The sequence below is a fragment of the Rhodamnia argentea genome, chromosome 6 (assembly GCF_020921035.1).
Source record: "Rhodamnia argentea isolate NSW1041297 chromosome 6, ASM2092103v1, whole genome shotgun sequence".
Classification (NCBI taxonomy): Eukaryota; Viridiplantae; Streptophyta; class Magnoliopsida; order Myrtales; family Myrtaceae; genus Rhodamnia; species Rhodamnia argentea.
Window position 1 is genome coordinate 28,419,991 of NC_063155.1, and position 26,715 is coordinate 28,446,705.

The following is a 26,715-nucleotide window of genomic DNA, read 5'->3' on the forward strand; positions in this document are numbered from 1 at the left end:
TAATGCATCATTAAAAAAAATTACGGAGAGTATCTTTTGAGTGGTGGACAACATCTACAAAGGGGACAAAGAAAGGTCTCTTTCATGGCCTAGTAGTATCTCTAAGTATATAAGCTATTTCCTACGCAACTTGTGAGCTACTTTGGACCACCCTTTCGTGGCTATCTCATAATGCACCACTTTTCTAATTCATATGTTGGGGATAAGATAGTCACAAGGGTTGTTAATTCGTGACATGGGAATAGCCAAGGAAAATGAAGATTGCATCAACAAAAATACCAATTGCACGATGTCAATGTCATATAATCTTTCTAAAATGCCCCCGACGGCAACATTAATTTTTTTAGCAATTAGATCATGTCATCCTGAATTGTCCTTAGCTTCAGGATGTGTCAAGGCAACTATATGAGACTAATTAATCAGAAGACGTCTATGTTCTAACACAATTGTTGAGGAGGGGACCGATTAGTCCCACCCAATGAGCAACGTGGACATTGTAATGGACCTTAATTGTCCTTTGCTTGAATTAGTGTCATGGTGATTATGAGTGACAAATTAATCACAGGATGTCTTAATTCTAACAATGGTTGAAGAGGGGACCGATTAGTCCCATCTAATGAGCAATGTGCACATTGTATGGACCTCGATTGTCGTTTACTTGGGAATTTGTCAAATTAATCATGAGTGACAAATTAATCACAAGATGTCTAAGTTCTAACAATAGCTAGAGAGGGGACCAATTAGTCTCATCTAACGAAAATGTGCACATTGCATGGACCACGTCGTTTTAAATTTATAACAACTTTATTGTTCTCTGAGCTTACTGGTTTTTCCTTTGGAAAAAAATTACCCAATTTGTCATTAGATTATATATAAAAAACTATGCCTTGAGTTTGACTACATAAGATGGAATATCCTTAATTGGATCGATCGGATCAATCTTATCAACTTCATGCATGCATCCATGCTCAAATTATTCCAATTAGTGATCAGAAAGAATATCCTTTGACAGCCTTTGTATCTCCAGAATTGGTCAAGAAAAATTCATTAACGTCAATCAACAGCAACCTTTGCACAACTGTAGGCACCTTTGATCGATAACTGAAATCTTTTTTGAGTTCGAATGATGCAATTTTGAGGTTCAACAATCGGAGTGAAGGTTTTATTTTAAGCTCGAAACTTTTCTAGATTTTAAATCAAAATTGAGTTTTGCTTTGGTTCGATTCTCATGAACAAGCCATATAAGCAAAAACGAAGAAAGCCCCCCGCTTTTAAAATTTGATTGTAACTTTTAAAACGTTTAAGACTTAATTGCATTATGTATATGCTTATAGAAGTTTGGTTATTGCTTTTTCAAGTGAAAAATAAAGTACAGAGCTTACCGGCTGGAGGACAACTACTTGTTTTTTTCCCCCATTCTATGACATTTTATTATGACATTATTGAAGTGCATAGTTGCGTACCATTGTTGAGGTATTATGTTTTCTTTTTTTTTTTGCACTCTAGGCGACTTATCTTGATTACAGTTTCGTAAAAAGTACAATCACCGTTGGCACGGTATTATCATGTTTGAAATTGTATTTTAGAAATGTTAGACCAATCATGCTAAAATATATTTTATTATAAAATGAAAATTGAACAAGCGTTAAATTTATCTTGTCGAGAGAATATCGAATCACATATGAAACATCCACAATACACCTTCGATCTCTTTTCTCTTTTCTTCTTCAAGAGATGAATCAAGCCCATTTTCGGTCTCCTAAATTATAATCTCCACGCAATTTGCCCCTCAAACATTTGCTTACACAACTAGACCCTCCAACTCTCTCGACAAAACAAATTTTCCGGTTGAAAGCCATCGCGGCGTCTAATCGATTACGGTGCAACAACGCCGGCACATCGAAGAACATCGACGGGCTTGCCTTGGCCCAAGGGTAATGAGTCTTTTGCCACACCACGTAATCACACAAAGAAGGGTCCTTCAAACGCGCCTCAAGATGACGTACAATTGAATCTTTTCCCTGTAGCTGCATTCCACCTCTCGAGAGCGCTCCACGAGCTTCCTCATCAACCGATCGAATATCTCGTCCACAGTCGCTTGGTCTCCGAAATGGGCGGCGAAGAGCGGCTCCATGGCGGCTCTCACGTGGTCAGTCCACTCTTGCATGTCGACCGGACCGGTCAGCCACGGCGACGGGTTGGCCAAGTCCATGGCCTCGATGCTGAAGCTCCCGTCCCGCTCCACGATCTCCCTCATCTCCTGAGGCGAGGCTGCGTATATGGGCAAGTTGAAGGTGTCCACTTGTTCCTCCGTTATCACTCCCTGCAGATGAATCTAAACTTAGCTTCCTTATAAGTTTCCATCATTTGATGCATCACAGCGACTAGTCTCAACACAGGTCTCACAGGAACGCCAGAAGAATACAAACATCTCGATCATTATGATGCGACAGGACAGTCTGAAGTATACCTCTTGTGCCATCTCCAGTAGGGCTGACCCAAGAAGATCGTACATCACCCCGGCCGGGAGCATAGCGTGAGGCATTCCGTGAGGAATGCCGGCCATGATGATCGCCATCAACCCTCCCACCGCAACCTCTTTCGCCCTCGCCCCTAGGAAATCATCCATGTCCGCCGCAAACCGAGCTCTATATGCGCCCACCACCTCATCCGGTGCGCTTGTGTAGTGGACCCTCCCCTTGTTCCACGCGGCAGAGCCCTCGCAGAGGAGCTCCTCCGGAACTCTAGAGAGCCAGTGAAGCGAGACCGCGCAGTGGACGAAGTGGAGGGAGGACTCTGGGAACAGCCTCCCGTGGAACGAGCCCGGGATGCCAGCCACGAAGTACCGCCTCTCCGCAGGGAGCAAGCAGAAGAGGGTGTTGAAGTCGTTCTCCGGGAGGTCGTTGAAGAAGACGGAGAATTCAGGGGTTTCGCGAGTAGGGCATTGGGTTCGGTACTTCCTCTCGATGCAGTCGAGGATGTTTTGCATGGACAAGAAGGTGTTCGGTCCAACGGCGCACCCCAAATCGGCGATATTGATTGTGCTTGCCATCGATGAGAGTCTCTCCACGTCCATTTTGTGGATTATCGCTTCTTCAATTTTGTCCTTCACAACGTTTACGGCCAGTCCCTAAACGTCAGGACGAATGAGACATGAATTAACGATATCGCCCATATTTTTCAAACAATCGCTGTTGCCAATATCAAGCATGAATGCCAGGCCAAAAAATAAAAATAAAAGAAAAATCCTAGGGTAAAAATTGATATGATCCTCGTTTGCCTCAAACATAGGTAACATTTTTGGCTTTTGGCCAACTCAGTCCCAAAGTATACAATTTTTTAGGCCCTTAGAACTCCCCAAAGCAACCCAACAACATCAATGGAAAATTAGGTCACACGTCAGAAAATTTTATCTTAAATCACATGAAAAAAAGCGGTCATAATATGTTCAGCTCACGGTTCTTGCATGTACCAGACAATATTTAAAATGTTGATATTGAAGTATCTTTGCATTAGCCAAAGTATCATTAAAATTGGGGCGTCCAAGAATAGTAATTCGAAAACGAAAGTTAGATATTAGAATCACAAAAACAAGGAAACTTAAGGACTAAAAACCTCAGTTTTCAATTATCTCACTTCTATTTAAGCATTTAAATAGCTGACCGAGCTCACTAGTTGTGAATTTTTTTTGTAGTTGTGATTTATAGTGTCCAATTTGTTGCTTGAAATACTTACTGGCGACAAGGAAAAGAAAAGAATAGGGTCGAATTAATATGCTATAGGTATAAACATTTTCTTCAAATATATTCTATGGGACTGCCATAGGTGCCAACCCAGTGTTGTTTTCCGAATTTTTCTATAGTCCATTTTAAGCCTCTATTGACGAAAGCTAGGTCACATCAATTATATAATATAGTATCTCATATGTACTTATGGTTTTTTTCATTAAAGATCGTATCTTTCCATATTACTCTTTAAATATATCTCTAATCGATTAATCATATCTGCCCCGACGAGATTGAAATTGACGAGCAAAAAGCTTGATTTGATGCCGCAACAAGCGGGCTTTGACTTTTCGTGGAATTGATTGGCGACACCCAATTCATGTTTGATTCCAGGCGAGGTTGACCTGCTGGTCCCAACATATTTGTAAACTATAGGTTGTCCCGTGATTAGGTTTTAGCTCTTGCTCGTGCGTGGTCCATGTACCCTTGTTTTAATTTAGACTTAAATGAGTTTATATTTATGTTGGAGACGAGGACGTGGCAAAAGACTTGGAATATATACCCATGTTTAAGCCGGTGATTTGTGACTTAGGAACCAAACCAAATATAAGTTGAATAATATAGGGATGAAGTGCTTGAAAACTTTGTCTGAACAGAGTCTAATGGTGAGTTACAAGTATTGACATCGCGCACAAAACATGCTTAATAAAACATAAACGGATAATGGCTATACTTGTAACCCACCAATCAGAATCCTAATTAGAGAAAGAAAAATATGGTCCAACAAGATATTGCTCAAGTAATACACATCTTCCATCACAATACACGTATCTAGAGCATATAGGTACATACGTATGTACATATTCATTTTCGAAAGAGCTCATTGTCGTTTTAATGTTTGAACACGAGACATATAAAAGTTTCTATTGCTCTCTAATATTAAGCTTTCAAAGAAGGCGGTTGCACATTATATTTCAAAGTTGAGAGAGCACCGGTCTTCTCTAAGAACGGCGCATGATATATTTTGTGCTACATCAATAAATTCTGTATATTTTGCTAGCATGTGATTGGCAAAAACTAGTGGCCCGATCCATGGAGAACAATATCTTTCGATGCAACCCCAATACGGAGTATTTGTCCAAATATCAGAGAGAGAGAGAGAGAGAGAGAGAGATTGCATCCAAACTTATATGTCCAAGCGGGCCTGTCTTAGCCTTAGTCTGAGTAAGAAAGCCACATCAAGTTCCACCCCTACCTCTGATAGCCTAACTATCTTCTTTTCTTTGCTTACTTCGCTCGTTATATCGACGGCAAGACAATTTTGACTCATGACGATAATCGCCTTGAATAAGTTTAGCGTTTAGCACAGGAAAGGAAATTATTCTACCTCAGCTGGATCAGTATCGGTACCTACCGTTGGATCAAAAATACATAGATTCGACACCATTGCAAACCTTAGAAGCCCCTTGAAACGTAGAGAGAGAGAGAGAGAGGTTATGGTTTGATCAAGCGCTATTACGAAACGTAGTTAATTACCTGGTAGTACGAGTTCTTCTGATAGCTGAAACTTCCACTTCCCCCGTTCGTTGGAAGTGATGAATAAGGCACCAACGTTGCCATATCTTCTCTCTCTCTCTCTCTCTCTCTCTCTCTGCTGTGTGCGCTTTTGTTCGAGAGGGAATAGCTCGAGGGTCGATTGGGAGGCCTCTTTTATAGAAGACGGAAAAAAAAAAGCATGCACACGCATGGCGCCCCACTTTGATTCTTACTCTTTCTTTATTGATTGCCGCTTTACATGTAGGTAAAATAAGAGATTCAGAAAAATAAGTTTGGACCGTCCAAGAGCGAGTTGGTTTTTTTCTTTTTTTTTCTTTTGACGAAAGTAGGATTAATCAGTACTCTACCATTTGAGCAACGATATCTACTAATATCTAATTTAGACTTCAGGTGCGCCTCACATTTTTTCGAATTTGGCGACTATTGGCCTCTTTCTTTAAACTTGACCAAAAAAAAAAAAAAAACAAGATGGGCCTTGTTGTCGATGACATGTCCCCATCTAGAGTAAGATTTAGCGTCGCCATTATTCATCTATTTGAAAAATTTTCGAGCGCGATAAATTTTCTGTGGGTAATATTCTGGTTGAAAATTTCATGTATTAATTCGAAAAGAAAAATAACAGTAAAGATAATTCATTGTCAGTATTAAAACTGCGGTAATCTCCTTGGAAAACATTACAGACAGCCTTGTTGGGTGCGTCCATGGCTTCCAAATCGAAGATGTTTTGTTTTGTTATAGCATAGGAGAGGTGCAGAGCACACTCTGCATTATTCACGAGTTGCTGTCGTAGTTTGCTTTATTTTATTGGCAGAAAATCGATGTCATTGTCATTTTTTCCAGAAAATCTATCTTTCTCTTGATTTGACGAAAGCGGCCATCGGCTAGTTTAAGTTCAGGCCCACACTAATCAGCTTTGTCACGAGATGATAATAACCATCGAAACTTTTATTAGTTTAGTTTTCATCTCAATGACGTGCATTCCATCTCCACTGATCTTTGTTCTAGGGATACAAGGTTCAGTATACGAGTAATTCCTGTTTTTCCAGCAGAACAAGAGCAAGAGATTATGTAATTTTTTTTTTTTTTGGGTCGAATGAGATTTTGTACTTCACTTAATGAGACTAAGACAGCTTTGACCAACTTTGTTTCCAAAAGCAAAATTAATGGTTCGTGGATTGTTCTTGGATTCCCTTATTTACAGCATACTTTCTTTGTTTCAAAAACAAAAGGAGAAAAGCTTTATTTCCAATCATGATATATAGTACAGTTTCTTTAAAATAGTGTATTCCCCCTAAAAAGATGCATATTTTGCTTCCTGGTTGCCCTACCAAAAAGTCATGATACCTGTGACTCTAGCCATCTTCACCTATTTGTCGCCCTCGCTATTATCTTCGACATAAACGAGTATGGCCTTATACTCTATCCATGCAAATTCTACTTTAAGAAATTAATTAATTTTTAATTGATCATGGGCTCTTTTACCATTGAAAATCAATAGAGTTACCTCATGGGGAATTAGCCGTGTTTTGAAATGAGTCCTTTCGTCATTAAGACAAAATTAATAAGTTGATTGGCTTGCTGACACAATTTTTTGCCATTATTAAGAGGATGGAAAGCAACTCCTCAGAAAAGGGGCATTATTTATCAAGGAAAACACGAAAACGGTAGAACCAAATTATAACCAGAAAAAAAAAAAAAAAAGGTCTAGAGCGAGGGCGAGGTTTTCATGATAAAAATTGACCAATGGGGCCGCCATGAGGGGAAAAATATAAATAAGCTAGTTCAAAGGATGAAACTTTTCCTCACATTTATAAACCGACCACCAACTCCTTTCACAACCTATGTGCAATAATCTAAAAGATCTCAAGGCACAATAAATTATGTTGTAAACCATTGTAGACTAATTATTTCATCGCAAATTAATACAGAGTGTGATACTACACATCCGGAGATCATATATACCATTTTACAGAGTGTCGAATTTAAATGTAAACATTCTTGTTTAGACCTAGTCTGTCTTAAACTGAATAATCCGAGTCATGAGATTTGGTTAATCCAACGTGAAGTTCGTGTCTCGTATGGATCGTATCACTCGGTCTACGGGAGAATCATAGTAGGCAAAACTTTTTACCTTCTAAATTATGCCTACCAGTTTTTAAAAAACTATGCCTAACAAGTATTAAGTTTTTCTAGGAACATGCGAGTTGTTTGGGTGCCTTGGGACCAAGAGTAGCCACTTTTGGTCTCTTGTAATTCTTTTAGTTAAAAAGGAATTATCTAATGCCAGTTTTATGAATATAGAAATATAGGTGCTACGAAAATTTTGGAGGCATGGGAAATTGGAATTTCGTGTCCTATAGAATATTTTTGCTTTGGAGTTTTCCTTGGTACAAGTTTTTTTCGATGCAAACCGTTCGCAAAGATTGCAATGCAAACAAGCAAAACTTTATTCTCATCGACATATAAATGGATAAGGCGCACGAGGCACGACAAAGGTTCATTTTTTTTCACACTAACATAAGGAAACAATCTCATTTTGGACCCTATCAAAGCTTTGATTCGCTTCGTTATTAGTTCATAAAAATCGGTAGGGTGTTTCATAATCGGATATTCATCAATTAAAAAACATGAATTTTTTTTTTGGTTGTAAAAAGAAAGTAAAAGATGCGAAGATAATGTAGTCTCCTAGACGTGTCTTCCTACCAAACAAAAACAAACCAAACGGAAAAGTAGTTCTAAAAATCACGATTTTTAACAAAATTAATTGGCAGTATGTACATAGGGTTCTATAGCCAAAACCATTTGTTATTGCTAACCTAGGTGAAAAGAGGGGGACCAAGGGCAATAACCACCTTATTAAAGACAAATACAAGATTAACTGCTTCAAATTTTAATTAATCTGAATCAAAGCTGGCAAGCTCTACTAGAGCCTCGGCCTAGGGCTCTAAGATTCTCGCCTAGCATGAATAATTGATCACCATGTAGCCCCAAGCTAATTCGCGGTGATTTTGTTTTGTTTTGTTTCAGTTCGTTGGTTGATTTGTCGAGTCAAAGAGTCCTAGTATTATTTGCAAAAAAAAAAAAAAATGAAAAGAAGTAGCGTATCTGTCTTCGACGAAAAACGTTCCTTAAAATAAAAAAGGGCTTTGATTTGACTAATCGATATATCGTGTAAGAAGATACAAATTGCGAGATAAGTGTTGAAAAAGAAGTTCCAAACATATTGTATTAATATCACTTCAGTCTTAAATCTTTTAATTATGTCAATTTCATCTTAAATCTCTTGTATTTGTATCAATTGAGTCCATCTAACTAATTTTAATCCGAAATCACCGATGTGGACACCGGTCGTCCTATGTAGACACTTTTTTTGCATTTTTTTTATAATATTTTTCTTTTTCTTTTTCTTTTCTTTACTCTTTTTTTTTATTATTGAAAGTCGGCGAAGGTTCCTGGCGACCCTCGCCATCATTGGGCAAGGGTGTCGCGGCCCTCATTGGTGACGGCGAGGACCGTGAGCTTTGACGAAATCTAGACCGGGCAAGGGCACCGCAGCCCTAGCGTGGTCCGGGCAAAGGCTACGACGCCCTCGCCTGAGGCCGGGCGAGGCCGAGAAGCCCGGATTCAGCAAGGGTGTGCGTCCCTCGCCCAATACCGATGACCCTCGTGGCCCTCAATAAAAAGAAAAGAAAAATAAAAAATAAAAATAATATATTTAAAAAATCAAAGTTAGCTCCAGTCATTCCATATAGGATGGTCGATATCCACGTCAACGATTTTCGACCAAAATTGGTAAGATGGACTCAATTTATATAAATACAACTAAATTGGTATCAACGCAATAGGTTTAGAAATTTTTTTGACCCTTTTCCCTACAAATTGCCTTTCTATATTTGATTCATCTTCGTGAATCACGTAAGGTTGTAAATACGCCGAGATCGATTTTGACCTCATTACATAAGCACCTCTATATTTTCTAGAGATTGAAAGCAATTTTAGAAAGTTATCTCGAGGTCAAAAGTACTGCTATTTTTAAAAGTTATATCATGCACTCGCCTTCGTTCCTAATATTTCTATCAACAGTCATAGGTTCTTGCATGTATTATGCATGGTTTTGAACAAAAATTAGGGCATGTGTGGTGAAGAGATTTTAGGACAACCCAACTCACACTCTAGGTTTTTGCACAAAAGCCAAAAAAAAAATCCATTACAAGTTTCCAAAATGAATTTTAGTCGTTCATTGCTAAACTATGAGTAAAATCAACATTTGAAAATAGCTTAGACGATTAACAAGGCGATTTCTTGAATCTCTCAAACTATCTAAAATTGCATTCGAATATTCTTGGTTGTGCAACGACTTAAAATTTCAATTTTTTTTTTTTTTGAGAATAGAGAGAACTTTAAACTTAATATCGTTTCTTTAATTACTTATGCAAATCCCTTTTTTTATCTCTATTTTTCTTTGCATGCACGCGGGCTCCTCTCTTGCTTTGCTAATCCATAGAAAGATATCGTCAAACTTTACCAAGGGTCCATCAGAGAAGCCGGGCCAAACTACTAATTTTCGCACGTTGTTTCTTTTACTAGGCCCTTCGATTGGGCCAGAAATAGAAATCCCATAAAGGTAACTGGCTAATATAACATCTCTATTGAAATTTTTCTCTTGAAATAGGAATACAATGCTATTTTAAGGGATTTTTAAACTTTTACTCAGTGTGTAATATCGTCCTTGAACTTTCAAATTATTTAATATATTCCCTGAACTTTATCTCATTGCGCAATGTCACTCCTGAACTTTTAATTCATTCAATGTGGTCCCTAAACTTTTAGTAAATGTTCAATCTAGTCCCTGTATTGTATAAAATTTTTAAATATTATCCTTGTATTAATTCAAGTTCAGGTACAGTATCGAACATTTTCATATAGTCCAAAGATTAAATTAAATATGTTTCAAAAATTTAAGGACTGCATTGAATAAATTAAAAGTTCATGGACGACTGTGCACTTTGAGTCAAAGTTCAAAGATCATTTGTGTCATGTTTTTCTTATTTAACTGCTTATTTATATTTACGAAACCCACCATGCCAAATATAAGCATTGTTTTTCCTCAAATCAATTAATCAAATCTCTAAACTTGCGTAAAACCTTTCCAATTAAGCGTCTCCTACTTCAAATTGGATGATTAATTAGAGCTTGTGTGTCAATAGTCGTCGACGAGAGTCTGTGAAAAACGACGGCTGCCGCTGTTACCCATCAACGACTGCCTTGGAGTAACTACGCAAAGATGTAAACAATGCTAGATTCTTATCGCTCCAACTTACTTGCCAACTCTTACTTACGTACTAGCTCTAATTAACTCGGGCTTCATTTATTTCACGAAAAATGAATTGTTTGAATTTTTCTAAAAATGTTCTTTTGCATCGCTTACAAAAATGAATAAATAAATTATTTTTCAATTGTCAACAAAAATGTTTAGATAGATAAATTGTTGTCGATAAGGAAACATCTTCCATTGACTAATTATTTCAATTGATACAAACGATTATTTTAAAATTTTCCAAATCAATTATGTTGTGCGAAACAAAAGAGTTGCAAAAAAATTAATGATGTGAAAAATATTTTTATAAAAATTAATCGTCTATATCGATTACAAAAATAAGTGAACGAAATCTTTTTTTATTTCAATGTCCACGAAAATATTTAATCATAAATTATTGACGAAAAAGAGATGTTTTACATTGATTAATTATTTCAAGCAATGTAAATGATCATTTTTCGGAAAATAATTTTTTAATTATATTTTTTGGCGAAAGCAAACGGAGCCTTTAACGATAATTATAAAGACCTTTTTCAGCTTCACCCTCAGATATCAAATATCTTCCCGTCATTTCAAAACACATGCTTCTCTTCTTCATGGACACCTGTTACTCCATGTCGTCAACCTCGATTTGAGCTTTGAGTCAGAGCGACTATTTGCCACAAATTTGAGGTCGGCCACGATCGCGAGGGCATCCGCACCCACGGCCAAGGAGTCGCAAAGCTGTGTCTCATATTTGAGTTCTGCAACAGAGCTCGGTCAAATTAAGGTCGTCTGACCTCAAGCCAGGCCCGCCACCGTTGCCAGCCTCGAATATGAGGTGCACCATGGCCGTGACAGCGGCACACGGTCAAGTGATCGATACACGTTGATGGGCGTGTCGAACCCGTCTACCATGAGGAAGAGAGGAGCGGGTGGATAGGTTCTTTAGAGTGCGGTGACGACGATTTGATCAACTACGTTACATAATGCAAGGTCGAGTATAAAAATGTTCCTAATACTTCTCAAGCACAAGCACAGAAATCCAAGGCAAGAGGACCGACTGCATTCGCTGAAGATTATCATCAATTCAAGCACTGGAAGTGTGGATCAAGCTCGCGCAAAGCCACCCATATTTACATCTAATGCTAAACCGAAACCCGGGCCAAAACCGGGATGTTAAAAGCAGTAAACAGAAGGTGCAAACTAGTTTTACGGTTGCAAACGAATGAATGCTCTTCTCGATGAACACCCTTACACAGACTCCGAGAGCTCCGAAACGGAAGCCAGACCCTGCATCAGCCTGACGATCTCCGCTGTATCGTCCAGATAGTACTTGGCCTTGCTCGGCTGACGGCAAACGGTACACGCAAACACCTCCGCGTCGGGAGCGATGGTCGAATTGGCCACGGAACTAGTAATCACCTCGAACATGTCCTCGTCGGATCTGTCGTCGCCGATGCACAGGACGAAATCCGGCGTCATTCCCCTCTCTTGCATGGCAGACAACAATCGCTTGGCGACAATTCCCTTGCTCACTCCCTGCACCATTCAGAATTTCACTTAAGGCATTATCGGCATTACGAGGCTTCTCTGAATCTTTCTTTGCTTCTCTAAGAGTAGCGTTAATAGTGAAAATTACTGGGAATTTCAAAGGCCTGTAACTGAAGGGATTAAACAAACCCCCCACCACAAAACAACAAGACAAAGCAAAACAAAAAGAAGGCGTTCAGTTCCTTAGAGAATTATTCCTATACAATTTCCATTTGCTTATGGAAACACTCCTTTTACATCAGTGGGAGAGTGGCCAGACTCAATTGAACATATAAAGATGTACTAACCTCTCTTTTCTACAGAGAAAATTGGGTGAAGTTACTATGCCATAGTCGGCACCCGAGTACTTTCATAGGATAGAGCACATGACAAAGCCAAGGCTAATCTAAGTAAACACCATAACCCCAACTCCGATTCACCTTGTTAATGCCATGGACGCAAATATATAGTGGATAAAGGCAGGTCATATTTATGCTCCGGCTGGTATATTCAAACTTCGATTTTCTCTGGTTCAGTCAAGTATAGCATAGCGCGGCTTAGGTTTCTAGTAGCACAAAATATAGACAAATTACTATTCTATTTCACTCTAGAAGACCTAGGCTTTAGTAGTCGTATGACTCGTATTAGATTTGTGGAATAGAAGAAGACCCTTGACTTGATACTCTATTAGTAAAGCGTTAGCACCCCTATAGAGTAAGGCGCTCTTTTGGATAGCTGCGAAGCCTTCCAATGTCGGTATGGAGACAGCATAGACAATATGCCCCAAACAAGTTCTCATACCAATGCTTGCAGCAAATAAATAATGCATGGCTAGACAAGAATGCAACACAGACCTGTGGCTTAACCTCCACCGTGTTTTGCCCACTCTTCACAGTCACTGGTTCATTGGCAAGCACACTTTCAAGATGGTCAAGAAGTTCCTTAGCCTGGCACGATCCAAAGTCTGGATCTGCATCTTCATAGGACCAAACAAGTGCAGTTTCTTTGTTTTCGATGGTCGAGCCATCGGTTGTCTCGGTGTAGAGGTTCATAACTGGTTCCGCGATCTGTTTCCAGGTACAGTCTGCAACTGGAACACACGTCTCCCAATCTGCATCTCGGTTCATCCTAAAAAGCACAGAAAAGAACGAGCTAAAAAAAGGCTCACCGGTCTTGAAAAGCGAAGCACATTAAATACGCATTTTCATATTTTTCACACTGACTTACCTTAAAGGGAAGACAAACTCAAAAGAAAAGTAATGCTCACCTCAAGAAGTAACCGTGCTCAGCAGCTATCCCTAATCTTCTGCAAGGAGTGAACCACTCAGCTAGCATCTCCCTGGTTCTAGCACTGACAATAAGTACCATGTTGTTCTTATCTCGGCAGAGACTATTTACGATCTCAACCGATTTCTGAGTCGGCTTCTTGTCAATGGAACCTTGGGGCATCAAAGTACCATCGTAGTCCAGAAGTATAGCCCTCGTCGTGGTCCTTTTGTAAGCTGACACTATGTGCTCCATGACAAGCTTCCTGAAATTCAAATCCAGCGCAACTACTCTAAAACTGAGCCCGAACCCAATGCCCCAGCACCTCCTGCGAGAGTGATCTCGACACGTTCTCTCCAAATCCTGAAGGAAACTGCGGGCCCAGTATCCAACATGATGCGTGCTGACATACTTATAATGCTTTTCATGACGGAGCTGCTTCTCCCCTTCCGGCATTTCCAAGGCGCAGTCCATCGCATCAGCCACGGCATCTATATTCCAAGGATTTACCCTAATTGCTCCGCTCAAGGATGGCGAACACCCTATGAACTCAGAGACGACCAGCATGCTCTTTTTAGGAGTTGAAGGTTTCAAGCCAAAGACCTCGTCCAGTTTCTCGTTTCCTTGGCGACTGATTATGTACTCATAAGGAATGAGATTCATCCCATCCCTGACAGCTGTTACCAAACAACACTCGGCAACAACATAGTAGGCAATTCTCTCGTAAAACTTAAGAGGCTGGTCGATCAACACTACTGGCTCATAACCCGGTCTGCCAAAAGTTTCGTTGATACGTTTCACGGTGGAATAAGTTTCTGCTTGCACTTCCTTCACGTCCTTCCCTTTGCCCCGAGCCGGATTAGCTATCTGCACTAAAACAACTTTACCCTCATACTCTGGGTGTTGAACTAGGAGTTGCTCCATGGCCAACAGTTTCAAGCTAATTCCTTTAAAAATATCCATGTCATCTACACCGAGCAACATTACCCTACCCTGACCACAGAACTGCTTAATAAGTTCGCCCACCTTGGCTTCGGTCTCAGGAAGGCTTAAAACTGACTGCAATTGTCCCATGTGTATCCCAACCGGAAGAATTTTAATACTGACAGTCCGACCATAATAGTCTAGACCTATATAACCCCTCTTCGATTCATAGGTAAGACCAAGCATCCGACTACAACAAGACAGAAAATGGCGTGCATAGTCGAAAGTGTGGAACCCTATCAAATCAGAATTCAGGAGAGCCCTCAGAAGCTCCTCCCTGATCGGCAATGTCTTGTAAATCTCCGAAGAGGGAAACGGGCTATGAAGGAAGAACCCAAGCTTCACTCTATTGAACCTTTTCCTCAAGAAAGTCGGCAACACCATCAAATGGTAATCATGTACCCAAACGAAATCATCCTCCGGATTAATCACTTCCATGATCCTATCAGCGAAAATCTTATTGACTGAGACATAAGCCTGCCACAAGGACCGGTTGAACCGACCACCGAGGTCGGGCGACAAAGGCAACATGTAATGGAACAATGGCCACAGCTGTTGCTTGCAGAACCCGTGATAGTATCTAGTAAACAAATCAGAGGGCAAAAAAGTCGGGACACATCTAAAAGTTTCAAGTAGTATTTGAGAGACCTCTTCCTGCTCACTAGGGTGGATATCTTCCTTAAGACAACCAACATAGATAAACTCAGTGTCATTATCACCTAAACCATCTTTCAACAGGAGGAGCAGAGAGTTCTCATCCCAATTAAAGGTCCAACCTCTATCATTGCTATCCGATTTCCGCTGAGCTCGGATGGGCAGCTGATTGGCCACAATGATAATCCGGTCCCGTTGGGTCGATGACGAGGACGGGTCGGAGCACGACCCCTCCCACCGGTTGTCGTCGTCGACGTCCGAGATGATGCTCGCAACCGTCATGATGCGCGGGATCCGGCGGCTCATCCGGCTGAACGACGGAGACTCGCCGGAGGCGAGCTCCAGCAGGTTCGAGTAAGATCTAGACACCATCCCTTACAGATAACCCCCCAAAAATCTAAACAAGGGCTTCTAAGCAAATATAGACTGGACTTCAAACATACTCACATACAAGAGCAACCCCATCCACTCAAGAAATGAATCTGAAGCAACCCAGTTAAACTAAAACGAATAAAAAATCCAGAGAAGAAGAGGGCAAGTGGTGAGTACGAAAAAGGAAGCGGAAAGAATACCCGGGTCAAACGCTAGATTGGAAAGAGGCAGAACTAGCAGCGAAGCTAGCCAAAGATTTTGACGGAATGAACCAAATTTGGACGATGGACAAACGAGCGAGCGAGGGAGAAAAGCGAAGGGAATAGATTCAGATCAAAACGGCTAAGGCCGTCACAAATCCACAGAGAGAGAGAGAGAGAGAGAGTGAAGAAGAGAGATGTTATCGGCGATGGAGACCTTGGAAGTATCGAGAGAGAGAGAGAGAGAGAGAGAGAGAAAAGAAAAGGGCAAAGCGATGATGCAGAAATCTCGGGAGCTTGCAAGAAAAGACGGAATTTTTCTGCTGTGGGCTTGTGAAGTGGCGAGAGACGGAGAGTGACCAGGAACAATTAACGCAGCAACACCACCGCCCCCTCTACAGGAGAGCAAAAATTAAAGAGGAAGAACAAGAATGGACGAAGACTGCCGCCCGACCGGAACCAAAAAAAAAAAAATCGGCGAAATGCAAAGTCGAAGAAGAAACGATACAGCTGGAAGTCACGTTGGCCCTCCGCCAAGTCACCCGCTGTGTGGGACCCGCCCACTGACAAATCCCCCTCTTTTTCTAAATGCGGGAGATCGGAGTGGATAAGAACGAGGGGGCAACGGAAGGGGAGAGAGAGAGAGAGGGGGGGGCCAAGCGTGGTGGGTTCACGCCACGTGGTGCTGTACGGTTCCTTCTCATTTTCCGAATTTCATTCCGCTCTTTTCTTTTCTTTTTTCCTGTTATATTTTTGCATAAGGGTTATTATGTCACTGTGTTCAAAAGTAAGACTTGGATCATCAAGCGATTCTAATATCCGTGATTAAACATGGCTTGATTTGAAATAAATGTAATTTCCAACCCTCCTCCGTGGCACACATTATTATTAACACAATCAGGACACTGCAAAAATAATAATAATAATAATAATAATAATAATAATTTGATCTCTAAACTTTCGAAAATATTGATCGCGAATAACATAAAACGCTACGATCCATCTAAAATCGTACGACCCGAACTAAGCAGTTGAATGATGCGAACGATTCATTGCCAAAAATGTTTTTCCGTTCTTTCATATAACAAAAAGCGTTTCAAGTACTGCCCCTTGAAATATCTACATGCGCATACAATTGTATGTGTACGAGGTTAATTAATTCGCGACTTCGACATGTTAGGTCGATGATGCGGTCCGAAATGCGACATTTCCTTTTCAGCAGCGCGCTTAAACGGGGGTGGGTTAGGGTAGGGATGTCTTGAAATAATTTTGTAACAGCGATGAAGTGAAGATAAGGGAAAATAGTGTGGAGAGAGAGAGAAGGGATTATTTAATTAGATGGATAGAGATGAGCACGTTTCCCCTGGGAAGAGATAGAGATAGAGATAGAGAGAGAGGATAAGGTTTGGTTTTCGTCCAGTGTTGGGCCATAGAGTAGGGTGGGGCTTTTGTGATTGGTTCTTGGGAAGACTCCCTTTTATTTTTATTTTTATTTTTATTTTTATTTTTTGGGGTGGGGTCGTATGATCCGACGGTGGAATTTCGGGGATCGTTCCCCGCAGCCCCGTGGGATTGTTGCAGTTTTCCCCCGCTGCTTCCTGTGTTTCTTGTCTCTTCCATCCGACGTCTAGGGCTTCTCCACTGCCCCACCCTCGTTAGATAAGGCGGGAGGATTCACGTCACGTGCGTTGAGCTACGCGTGTAAATTATGTTAAAAAAAAAAATCTCACATCGAAAAATTGACTAATCGAATTAGAAAAATCTTAAATTAGAGAATTTATGTGGTGGTGTGTAGTGCGGTGCGGTATAAATCAATTAATACATTATAATTAGTCCGTAACTCATTGAAGTAAGCTTTTCGGTGAAGGTAGATCCAGTTTGATATATTGACGAGCTCCGAAGGCTATCTCTTGACGAGCTTTCCAAGTGAAGGCATCAGCTTGCGGCAGTATAAGTCTAGTGCATTTCATATGGTCGAACGTGTTTCCTATGAGCATGCCTCAAAAGATGTATTAAAAAGTGGATCTTTTGAGGATAATTTAAAATCCATTTATTTTTCGAAAAATATATAATTTAAAATTTTTGAAAATGGTTTACAAAAAAAGGTTAGTATGTTTTTTCGCTTTACCATTTCTCTCTCATTCCATAAGAAGCTCTTATATGTCCGAATTACTTTTATTTAAACCTGTCGAATGGGTCCAAAACCCATTTATTAACTCAAATATACTTAAATGAGTCATAAATGAAATACTTTATATTTCACGAGCATGTTATAATGGGTTTTAAAATGAGAAGACTAAAATAAATGGGTCTTAAATGGGTACGTTCTCAATCCATTTAAAACCCACTCAACCTTTTAAACAAAAGAAAAAGAACAGCCCACCAAGCCTCCTTGTCGTCTTCTTCATGGACGACCTAGAGGATCCCACTTTCAGACTCTCTTCTCTCTCTCCCCTTCGTGACTCGCGGATCTGATTTGCCGCTGCCCATCTCCGGTGGCCAAGATTGGGTGATCGTCAGCCCGGACAAGGTGAACGACTTTCTCCCATTCGTAACTCGCGGATCTGATTTGTTGTTGAGCTTCTGCTTAGCTTGGACATGTCGCCCTCGGCCTTAGAGACGCAGGAGGCCATGGCCACAGAGATGATCCTGTGAGCCAGATCGAGCGGGTTGTAAGGGTCCATGGGCGTTACGGCGAGTATCTCCGCCACGAGGTCAGAGTCGGGACAACCATTGTCGACGCCCTCTTTAACAATACCCAATTCCAATTCCACATCGCTCTGAAACGACACACACCAAGAGCAGGTGAGGGCCGCGACCCTCATTGGCCAGTGAGGGCTTCTAGGCTCTCGCTTGCGGCCGGCAAGGGCTTTTGCTTGCGGCCGGCAAGGGCGGCACTCACCTAGTGTCTGGCGAGGGTCGGTTGGCAAACAGTCGCTACCCCTGATATGTGCCGATCCTCGCCGGTCTTAAAAGGAAAAAATATATTAAAAAATATGTTTTTTAAAAAGAAATAAAAATGAAAAACTCAGATTTTTTAGAAATTAAAAAATATAAAGAAAATCAATTATAAAAATTGCGCACAATGATTTAGTAATACAATTTTTTCAAAAGCTATAAGAAACGAGCTTTCTTAGATTAGATTAAATAGAAAAATCTTTTAGTAAATGGGTTGGATCAGGTATGGATTAGATGTGGATTGGAAGTATGGGTCAAGCATTTTTGCACTACACATAAATGGGCCATAAACGAGTTAATGGGTCAAACCATTTATGACCCGACCCACCGGTTTGACAAGTCTACTTTTGCTTTCCTTATCTAACTTTTTATGTCTCGAGAAATTTGACTGGAAATTCAGTAAATAACCTTTTTTTCTGAAAATAAATCAAGATAAACGAATTAGAAAATATGCTAATATACCCTTGATTTGAGTGGTCACTATTATCGTGTATTGCGGACGAAGGGCGTATATGGCAACATTTCTGCTCTAGAAATCTTCTGTCTCCAATCATTTTGTGAAAATTTGGAAATATGTTAAGATTTTTTTGACGCTACTGAATAACTTTTGGCCTAACAACTACTCTGGCCCCCATTCTACCACAGTGCTTCATATAACGAGGTTGTAATTGTTGAAATTAATTTGATGAGACTACTTAATTATGTTTCACCGAAATTTGCAACCTGTTTTCAAACTTTGGATAAACAATATACGACTAATGAAAGTATTTCTATACTCTCTTCAATGTGTGTCGATGCATATGATGCATGAATCGATATTAATACACAGTTTCGTTTTCTTTATACATTTTCGTTTGGAATGGTTGACAGGACCCAAAAAAAAAAATTAGAACAAGAACACTTCATGGAAATTAAGGTACATCTATAACTATATCCCGCAATCTAATTATCCGCTAACAGAAGGATTATAGATATTTATACAGCTAAGAGGAACCGAAGTTGTCTTCGATTTCATGCACAATTGTATTGACTGTAGTCCCTTGCTCGACCCCATGGACAAAAATTTCGATAAAACCTAGGGAAGCATCATTAAATACTTAATTAAACCCCTTTTTTCCCATCCGATTTACTAAAACTCGATGTTGATATTTCCATTGACACATCGACTGGAAAGGAGACAAACCCTAAAAAAAAAAAAAATATTCTAAGGTCGGCTAAATGGATCTGATCATTTGGTAAAGTCAACTCTCTTCTGTAGGTCGACATTTTGAAAAAGGCTCATGGTAGGACCCAGTAAATGAGAATTTGAAGTTATTCAGAGCGCTGAAAAAAAAAAATAGGGCATAAGTTTTATGTTTTTTTTTTGTCTAAAATTAGGGTATGGATGAATGGTGAGGATATGCGGTGGAATAAACCTTATCCCAAGATGCACGCACCCGATGCTTGCGTCGAAGGCGCCCTTGCGGCTGAGAATATAGAATATGTTGCGTTGGTAAGGGGAAGTGTTAGGAGAAAGTAACTTTATGACCAAGATGAAATTTAGGATGAAAACTTCTTGCATGTCAACCAACAACCATAGGAATAACATAATAAGAGCGATGACCGGCATCGAGAAGGTCGGCATTGATGGGATCTGCAAGAACAGCCGGGGCTGATGCGGTGCTTGTGCGAGCCGACGTTCACAGAATTTGGGAAAAGTACCAAAAAATTCTCAAACCTAAGGCATTGATACTAATTTATTCTAATTTATTCTTAAATATTTTAATTAGATCAATTCAGTCTTAAACATTTTTGCATTGATACCAACCGACATCCAACAAATTTTGGCTGGAAATCGCGGATGTGGATGCTGGCCGCCCTACGTGGCCGCTAACAAGGGTTAGCCGGCGGCCTCTGCTAGGCAACAGCCAAAAGAAAAAGTCCAGAGAATAAAAAAGAAAAAAAATATTAAAAAATTCAAACTAATATTAAAATAATATTAAAAATGTGCGTGTCACCCTCGGCTATGTCACGTAGGATGGTCGGCGTTCTCATCGGTGATTAAAAGTGACCACATAGACTCAATTGGTATCAATAAAAAAAGGTTCGAGACCGAATTGGTCTAATTAAAAAGTTTAAGACTAAATTAATACCAATATAATAGATTTATGATTTTTTTTTTGTACCTTTCCTCTCGTAATCCTTGTGCATAGTTAATGCTGGTGTGGTCTCGATAGGGCCTGTGCCATATGATCACTTTGAAAATCGTACTTATTGCTAGTGGTCACTCTGAGAGCGATAAGCGGAAAAAGGTCTTGATAACAAAATATTCAAATGACAAAAATTAGATACTAAATACAAATTTTTAAATATTTTTTTTGGTATTTTTTTTTTCAAATAGCTTAATAATGTAAAATGATCGACCAATAATAGATAATTAGAAAAAAATTACTTTAGATTTTAGTTAATCATTTCTTTTTATAATTATTTTAAGTATTTTTCTTTATCGGTCTGTTTGACATTGATTAACACTTTAAATGATATACAAGGAGTTTCCAATTTTTGTCATTTGAACTTTATTGTTATTAAGACCTTTTCCCGTTTTACCTAATCTGTGTTTAGCTCTTTTGTTAAATACATCTTATTTGGCTCTATTATGCTAGCGATATTTTATCGAATTACTGATATTTATCTTTACTATTATAGCTTGTATTCATTATTTTTCTATTACTAGTAATTTAGTTAGTATTTCTCGCATCATCTGTATTTTATTTTATTTTATTTTTACAGCAATTAAGGGTAAAAGAGAGATTTCCTTGAAAAATAAGATGAAAAATATGATTTTACCCTTTAAATGCCATGTAAAAAAATGAAAGTTTATATCAATATTCATATAATTCATTAGAGGATGTTTTTTTCTCCTGTCAACAAAGAAATTTTTTATTTATATCATTTCCAAGAAAGCTAAGAAACTGGGGAGGTATGTGAAAAATATTATTTTTTCCCCATCTTTTGAACACGTATAAAAAAAAAATATAGCAACATTTTATTTTTTTATGGAATTTTTATATTAATTGTACTTTGTAATATCACAACAGAGGATTCCGTCATTTACCGGTTGAAAAGAAGAGTCGCAAGAGGCTTTTTAAATCATAGTAACCATTGGCCTTCATTATATATTCGTAACTTCGAATTCTCTTTATTATTATTATTATTCTCATCCAGATAAAAAGTTTTATAAATGTGGCTATTTTTATAGAATGACTCTTAAAAGTTGTATACCAGCTGAAAGTTTTGAGAAAAAGTGTACAACCCAAAAAAATTCAAAGGGTTTTTGTATCGTTTACCCCTTATTAATGTACCAAAAAAGAGCACGAAAGCGTTGCGCATTCTCGAGATCTATTTCATAACTACTGTATAAGTAAGTGCATTTATAGCCAAGATCGTTGACAAAGTAATGGACGCACGAACTCCTATGGAGTTTCTTTCGTTTGTTGTTGAAATTTCTACTAATGACGCAATTACTCATTTAGTTCGCGTACATCCCGAGTCCGACTAAGCAGCCAGTCCGCCAACACGAGTTTAGTACAACTTTTCATAATTAGACAATTATTAATTAGTTCACGTACATCCCGATTCTGACTAAGCCGCGAGTCCGCAACACAAGCTTCGTGTGGCAATGGAGCTTAAACTACATATGAATTCAATTATTGGAAACGGACAAGTGATTCGTGCAACATCAATATAGTTATAGTCCACTTTAATATATCTAGTAGGATTTGTCAGCACGATCCACATGAATCTTGAGATTAGGTTGGTGACATTCCTCGTGTCAAACCCCTTTTTTTTTCTGTTTTTTTTAGAGCAAAGATTGATTCCCCGACGAATGAAATAATGGATCGCATGGAAGTGGCCGTCTCCTTTACATATTATCGACCTATTTAGTCGCTAATGCGACACGACTTTTTTTGTAGTCGTGTTTTTGACATTCTGCCACTAACAACAACGACAGCAAAGCCATTTGAAAATCAAATCACAAGATGTCGAAGGAAATCTTGGGCGGCCATCGGAAGTGCCAAAAGATAGTAGTAGCCCACGCCTTTTTGAGTCCCGATAATTGGCTTAGTGGGCTCTTACCGAATTTGTAAGTAGTAAGTGGAATGACTAATCATATAATCCGATAAAGAGTGCACAACGGAAGTCCGATACCTCCACGTTACATCAATTCTCGATATGAGATTTTTTTTCTAACACAACTCACACATGTATTTCAACAATATTCTCCTCACGTGTGAAATCGGTGTTAGCTTTGTTCTCCTAAATTTAGTTATCTTTCTGTCTCAAGTTACCCCTACTTGAATCTCCAACGCCTAACTTTATCCCTAATCTCTTTCTCTAGACCGAGTCATGAAATCTGCCATCGAGCCCATGTTGCTATACCATAACGCCTATTGGCGGAACACCATACTGGTTACTAGATTTCTTCATTGAGGGCTCATTAATCTACCATCGATTTTGACAACAGTTGCTATGAAAAAATTGCGGAAATTTATAGGATCTTGCAATTAAATCAACGTGAAATCACCAGAAAAATCACCCACTTGCTTTCGAGCGACTCTTTTTTTTTTCCTTTCTTAAATGGTCTCAAATTCGATGGGCATGAATGACACGGAGTGTAATCTACTAGGGCGCTTGGGAGAACCATGTCCACGGAACTCAAGAATGATGAACAAGAGACTAAATAACTGCTCCTTGATTACAATTGTTGAACTACTTGTGGTCACCTCCAACACCACCATTTTGACAACCCTTTTGTGCTCCTTAATTCCCATTGACTTGGATTACAAGTAGGACTTTGCTTCTGTGGAGCGATTTGAGCATGTGTGATTCTGAGTCAACCCGCATCAGAAAGATTCCAATTTGGCTCTGTCCAAAAGCTAATGCTAGAGAAATCTCCATCTCTCATTATTAAAGTCGGTGTCGAAAGCTGTCCAGATAAAGAAGTGATTATGATGGGGTTTTCACCTTTAAGCGTTTTCGGGTAGCAGCGTGCTGAGGTGATGGGAAATCTCCAAATCTTATCGTCCGATGACTCCAATGTCGTGATGATTGGCCTCGCGATTTAGTGGATCGCCGTCCGAATTTGGACGCAATTGCGACGAGAGGGTGAGAATAGAGGACGAACCGGCAGATAGATTGGCTGTGGAAAATTGGAAATGACCCCCCCACCTAGTCCCGCCATTCCTTTTCTTGTAGGCCCTGTGTAAAAGCTGCGTGGCAATGGAAATTCCCAGTGCAAATTGAAATTGCTCCGTTGAAAAAGCCTTGGATAACAAGAAGAAAACCTGATCGCTCACATGATAAGCGCGTTCGACTTCTTTCGTTTAAGATTTAGATTCGAGCCATCACTGTTCCATGCCCTTCCGGAGTATCCTCCGATAGTCAGCCATTCACTAGCGTGGGTTTAGGGTTTACTTTCTCATGATGTGCCTTTTGTTAGTTAACTTTCTACACCCATCAGTTATAGGTCTTATTTTCTTATGAAAAGTGTCAAAGAAGTGCAAAACCAATTGCATTGGTGCCAATTTAGTTCTAAACTTTTTCGCATTGATACTAATTGAGTTCATCCAGTCAATTTAGATAGGAAATTACTTACGTTAAACTCCGGGTGGCTTATGTGGCACGGTTGACGCTCAAGCAAGGCATGTCCTCGCCGGCCATGGAAGAAAAGGCCAAAAAAAAAATATTTAAAAACTATAATGAATGTCCACGCCAATACAAGCCGTGCAACATAGGCCGGCCAACATCCACATCCATCAGCAAATTCCGACCTAAATTGGTCAGATAGATTGAATTGGTACTAATGAAAAAATGTTTAGAATTAAATTGATCCAATTGAAATATTTAGGATTGAATTTGTATCATTGCAATAGATTTTATACTTTTTTTTGTCCTTTTTCGTATGTTCTCCAGTTAAAAATAGAGAAAAACATGGCACTAGTAAGCAAACAATATATGTTAATGAAAAGTCGAGCTTCATTACGAAGCCTACTGTTTTATAGTTCAATGCATCCGCTCTGTAACAGATCAGTGCATGGCGTCGATGGTAGCTCGAACAAGTCCCGGATCTAGAACGGGCAACCGAAGCTTCCCTTCCGCCGCATTAAATTCCGCTACTGCAGGCGTCTACACAAGGTGACTCCGTCCCCGATGGGGACTTGAGAGATGTCGACTCGCGGGTCGGAGGCTAAGAACTCGTTGAAATCCACGATCGCGGCGTGGCCATTGTAGAAGTAGCTGGAGACGTCCTCCATCGCTCGGCTCCTGAGGAACTCGGGCAGCTCCTCGTGGCCCTTGGCCACGGAGCCATACCACAGCGTGTTGTCGTACGCGACCACACCCCCGATCCTCAGGAGCCTCATCACGCGCTCGTGGTAGCCGCGGTAGTCCGCCTTGTCGGCGTCCACGAACACAAAGTCGAACTCCTCTGCTCGGCCTTGCTCGCACACCTGCGAATTGGTTTGGAGATTTTCCGGCGCCGGCTGTTTTCCGGGCGGGGAAAAACAATGAAAATCGATGAATTTGGGTGTTGGTTTCGTGTAAAATTAAGTACCTTTTGACCGAGCATCTGGTCTAGAACTGAGAGGGCGTCTGATTGGATGAAGTTGATCTTGTCAGCCACTCCTGCTTTTTCGATGAATGGCAATCCGACTTCATACGCTTCTCGATCCAAGTCTATGGCTGTTACCTTCAGGAAGAGAGGCAATATCTTTCCTTATAAATGAAGAAACAAAGTTGTCCCAACACAAACAAGAGAGAGTATATTAAATTCTAATGTTGTACATAATATGGTTCTATCATTTCATTCAAACATGAGCATAGAAACTCAGCTAGATTTGGTAACTCACGAAATCAAGAAACAAAAGAAGTCTCGACGTCAACCGGAATCAGCGTGTCCAAAGTAGCAGCGAACATAGCACATACCTTGCCGTCATCGGGCAATGCGAGTGCGGTGGTTAGGAGAGAGTACCCTGTGAAAACACCGATCTCCAACGTTCTCTTCGCATTGATCATTTTCAGAAGCATTGATAAGAACATTCCCTCGTCTCCGGGGACGCTCAGTTCACATCTGCATGAGCCCCGAAGACATATTGTCATTCTGATAGTATCGTGCGCGTTTAACTCGTCTAGTAGATTAATACGCACGTATGCTTCATGCACATATTCTAAAACCTAATAGTACAATCTTCACCGATTTTGCACGCAAATCTCGTCTAAAGCATTAGCGAAGTTGCCATAACCTAGCATAACAGTAGAAAGAGATCGTCTTGGATGATTCCACGTCCAGTCATAGTGATATTAACCGATAGATTTATCCAATGAATCGGAGACATACATATACTAAATTGAATCTGGATTGTCAAATCTGATGAGAGCCATGTGAGGTCTGCATGAAACCGCATCATTTTCGATATTCCAAATTCACGTTAATACATATATGACACTCGCGTAATGATTTTGCTCGAGGAATAGAGATACTTACAAGTGGCCATACTTCTCGAGCGTGGCTGTTCGGAGTTGTTTGAGGAGTCCATGCTCCCTCGGCAACACACTTGTGTCCAAGATGTACTGTCGCATATACGTTACAACAACGGTTCAAGGTTCAGTCGAATGTTGCACGTCATCATATGTTACAGTATGCAAACCTCGTGAACTGATCAGACAAGAAAAAGACGAACCGAAAACATGACGAACAGAAAATTGCCAGTTCGATATACATACATACATACATACATACATACATACACATATGTATGTATAGTGTGCATAAATAAACACGATTAGAGAGACAAGGAAATGGCAAAATGGGCACCTGCTGGAGAGCTTCGCTATGGAGAAGGGTCTTGGTGACACTTTCAGCCATCGTTGGTGGAACGGAGCAGCACTCAAACAAACCCAGAATTCGACACAACTGAAAAAAGGAGGAGGAAAAACAAGGTTTGCCTCGAAGCAAATGAACTGCTGAATTCAGAGAGAGCTGAATCTATCACACCTTCTTCCTCCCCCACCTTTAATGCTCATCAAATCAGTTACTGCTTTTATGACCACCACCCCCCCTCCCCCCAAAAAAAAAAAAAAATTTCAGTTACTTCATTTTTGGCCAAAGAAAAAATCAGTTACTTCTTCGAAT

The 26,715-nt window shown here is 39.9% G+C and overlaps 3 protein-coding genes and 1 long non-coding RNA gene across 4 annotated transcripts; 1 reads left to right on the top strand and 3 right to left on the bottom strand.

The window, feature by feature from the left end:
- Positions 1 to 1,921: 1,921 nt before the first annotated feature.
- On the bottom strand, positions 1,922 to 5,403 carry LOC115727336 (loganic acid O-methyltransferase-like). Its single transcript, XM_030657547.2, has 3 exons — positions 5,262 to 5,403; positions 2,471 to 3,130; positions 1,922 to 2,323 (listed from the first exon to the last, which is right to left on the bottom strand). Exons 1-3 carry the CDS (start codon positions 5,343 to 5,345, stop codon positions 1,982 to 1,984), a joined length of 1,086 nt encoding a protein of 361 aa, XP_030513407.1. The 5' UTR covers positions 5,346 to 5,403; the 3' UTR covers positions 1,922 to 1,981.
- Positions 5,404 to 11,624: 6,221 nt separating this feature from the next.
- Positions 11,625 to 15,746, bottom strand: LOC115756708 (alpha,alpha-trehalose-phosphate synthase [UDP-forming] 6). Its single transcript, XM_030696581.2, has 3 exons — positions 13,379 to 15,746; positions 12,966 to 13,239; positions 11,625 to 12,120 (listed from the first exon to the last, which is right to left on the bottom strand). Exons 1-3 carry the CDS (start codon positions 15,385 to 15,387, stop codon positions 11,833 to 11,835), a joined length of 2,571 nt encoding a protein of 856 aa, XP_030552441.1. The 5' UTR covers positions 15,388 to 15,746; the 3' UTR covers positions 11,625 to 11,832.
- On the top strand, positions 15,689 to 16,047 carry LOC125315428. The gene is made up of 2 exons (XR_007198680.1): positions 15,689 to 15,811; positions 15,849 to 16,047. It is a non-coding gene; the product is annotated as an uncharacterized LOC125315428 (long non-coding RNA).
- Positions 16,048 to 24,624: 8,577 nt separating this feature from the next.
- Positions 24,625 to 26,448, bottom strand: LOC115727354 (putative caffeoyl-CoA O-methyltransferase At1g67980). Its single transcript, XM_030657569.2, has 5 exons — positions 26,398 to 26,448; positions 26,068 to 26,153; positions 25,509 to 25,653; positions 25,138 to 25,272; positions 24,625 to 25,009 (listed from the first exon to the last, which is right to left on the bottom strand). Exons 1-5 carry the CDS (start codon positions 26,446 to 26,448, stop codon positions 24,698 to 24,700), a joined length of 729 nt encoding a protein of 242 aa, XP_030513429.1. The 3' UTR covers positions 24,625 to 24,697.
- Positions 26,449 to 26,715: the final 267 nt, after the last annotated feature.